The following is a 2,890-nucleotide window of genomic DNA, read 5'->3' on the forward strand; positions in this document are numbered from 1 at the left end:
ATGGGTCAAACCATCACTAGAAGGCAAGTGCTAAGGCAAAACATTTATTTGCAATTTATTTAAATTTGATGGCTCAGGATTTGGACAATTTCCATGGCAGAAAAATATATTTCATTTTTCTAGGCACAACTGCTGGCTGTCAGATACTTCCTGCTTTTGAATCTTGCAGCATCATTACCGACCGCATCCCAGACATATTTCCAAATTTGAACATCTATCCCAAAACATAGATGTTCAGGAGATACCAACATTTTCTGACTTAGGTTTGAAGAGTGCTAGGCTGTGTATCTAGACTAGCCAAGCCCTGGAGAGCAATGTTGAATCCCCAAGAAGAGAGAGCATGGGGCGTGCTGATTTAAAAACAGAAAATGCAAAGTTGGACTGAAAATATCCTTAGTCTTCCAAGCAATCTGCTTAAGGGTTCCAAACTTACCTTCATTTGGTGAGAAAAGAAGCTGCCCTATTTTTCTTTCCTCTTCTTCTACAACTGGAACCAGCCATTTCCCACAACCACCACCATGGAGGTTGCAATGGTGAGTGCGGAGAGCTCAGGGTGCAACAGTCATATGCCTTATGGTTATGCAGCCCAGGCCCGGGCCCGGGAGCGGGAGAGGCTTGCTCACTCCAGGGCAGCTGCAGCTGCTGCTGTGGCAGCTGCCACTGCTGCTGTTGAAGGCAGCGGGGGTTCTGGTGGGGGGTCCCACCATCACCACCAGACACGTGGGGCCTGCACCTCCCACGACCCTCAGAGTAGCAGGGGTAGTCGAAGGAGGAGGCGACAGAGGCCTGAGAAGAAGAAAGTCCACCACAGGCAGAGTAGCTTTCCTCACTGCTCGGACCTGATGCCCAGTGGTTCTGAGGAGAAGATTCTGAGGGAGCTGAGTGAGGAGGAGGAGGAGGAGGAGGATGAGGAAGAGGAGGAGGAGGAGGGAAGGTTTTACTATAGTGAAGATGACTATGGTGAGGAAAGTTCCTACACAGACCTGCTGCCTCAGGATGAAGGGGGTGGTGGTGGCTACAGTTCAGTCCGCTATAGTGACTGCTGTGAACGTGTGGTGATCAATGTGTCTGGCCTCCGCTTTGAGACCCAGATGAAAACTCTGGCCCAGTTTCCAGAGACTTTGTTGGGTGACCCCGAGAAGAGGACTCAGTATTTTGACCCTTTGCGTAACGAGTATTTTTTTGACCGGAACCGACCCAGCTTTGATGCCATCTTATATTATTACCAGTCAGGAGGCCGCCTGAAGAGGCCAGTCAACGTCCCCTTTGATATCTTCACTGAGGAGGTGAAGTTCTATCAGTTGGGAGATGAGGCCCTGCTCAAGTTCCGTGAGGATGAGGGCTTTGTGAGAGAAGAGGAGGACAGGGCCCTGCCAGAGAATGAATTTAAAAAGCAGATTTGGCTTCTCTTTGAATATCCAGAGAGTTCCAGTCCTGCCAGGGGCATCGCCATCGTGTCTGTCCTGGTCATCTTAATCTCCATTGTCATCTTTTGCCTGGAAACCTTGCCTGAGTTCAGGGACGACAGGGATCTGGTCATGGCACTGAGTGCTGGTGGGCACAGTGGGTTGCTGAACGACACCTCGGCACACCACCTGGAAAACTCAGGGCACACGATATTCAACGATCCTTTCTTCATCGTGGAGACAGTCTGTATCGTGTGGTTTTCCTTTGAGTTTGTGGTCCGTTGCTTTGCTTGTCCTAGCAAAGCACTCTTCTTCAAAAACATCATGAACATCATTGACATTGTCTCCATTTTGCCTTACTTCATCACCCTGGGCACCGACCTGGCCCAGCAGCAGGGGGGTGGCAATGGTCAACAGCAGCAGGCCATGTCCTTTGCCATCCTCAGGATCATTCGTCTGGTCCGAGTGTTCCGGATCTTCAAACTCTCCAGACATTCCAAGGGCCTGCAGATCCTGGGCCACACCCTCAGAGCCAGCATGCGGGAACTGGGCCTTCTGATCTTCTTTCTCTTCATCGGGGTTATCCTCTTTTCCAGCGCTGTGTATTTCGCAGAGGCGGATGAACCCACCACTCATTTCCAAAGCATCCCAGATGCATTTTGGTGGGCTGTGGTAACCATGACAACTGTGGGCTATGGGGACATGAAGCCCATCACTGTGGGGGGCAAGATCGTGGGGTCCCTGTGTGCCATTGCGGGTGTCTTAACCATTGCTTTGCCAGTGCCAGTGATTGTCTCTAACTTTAACTATTTCTACCACAGAGAGACTGAAAATGAGGAACAGACGCAGCTGACACAAAATGCAGTCAGTTGCCCATACCTCCCTTCTAATTTGCTCAAGAAATTTCGGAGCTCCACTTCTTCTTCCCTGGGGGACAAGTCAGAGTATCTAGAGATGGAAGAAGGGGTTAAGGAGTCTCTGTGTGCAAAGGAGGAGAAGTGTCAGGGCAAGGGGGATGACAGTGAGACAGATAAAAACAACTGTTCTAATGCAAAGGCTGTGGAGACTGATGTGTGAGTCGCTCTCTCCACACTCCACTGCCCTCCCCCAGCGTCTCCAAATATATTTATGCATAGAGAGTGCAGTTATGAAAATGAAATATGCAAATGAGTCCAATGCATACAGTAGTACGCCATTTAATGGTAATACATGGCATAATTGTTACTAAACTTGTATTACATATCACATAAAGGATACATCTTGGAGAAGAGGGAGGCTTAAATAGGAGCAAATCTATCTTTATATTTTTTATTAGAATGCAAGAATTTTGCACATTAACTGGAAAAGATGTTAATAGTACAGATGGTTCCATGGAGAGAATGTGTGTGTGTATGTGAGCGTGTGTGTACATGTGTATGTGTAAGTAAATTGTCAACGTTGTTGGTAATTGTGCAGTGATGGGGAAAGTTGGCATTTTGAAGTAT

The 2,890-nt window shown here is 48.3% G+C and overlaps 1 protein-coding gene across 1 annotated transcript; it reads left to right on the top strand.

The window, feature by feature from the left end:
* The first annotated feature begins 518 nt into the window (after window positions 1–518).
* Kcna4 (potassium voltage-gated channel subfamily A member 4) lies at window positions 519–2,483 on the top strand. Its single transcript, XM_026404952.2, has one exon. The coding sequence runs from the start codon at window positions 519–521 to the stop codon at window positions 2,481–2,483; it is 1,965 nt and encodes a 654-aa protein (XP_026260737.2).
* Window positions 2,484–2,890: the final 407 nt, after the last annotated feature.

The sequence above is a fragment of the Urocitellus parryii genome, chromosome 4, assembly GCF_045843805.1.
Source record: "Urocitellus parryii isolate mUroPar1 chromosome 4, mUroPar1.hap1, whole genome shotgun sequence".
Lineage (NCBI taxonomy): Eukaryota > Metazoa > Chordata > Mammalia > Rodentia > Sciuridae > Urocitellus > Urocitellus parryii.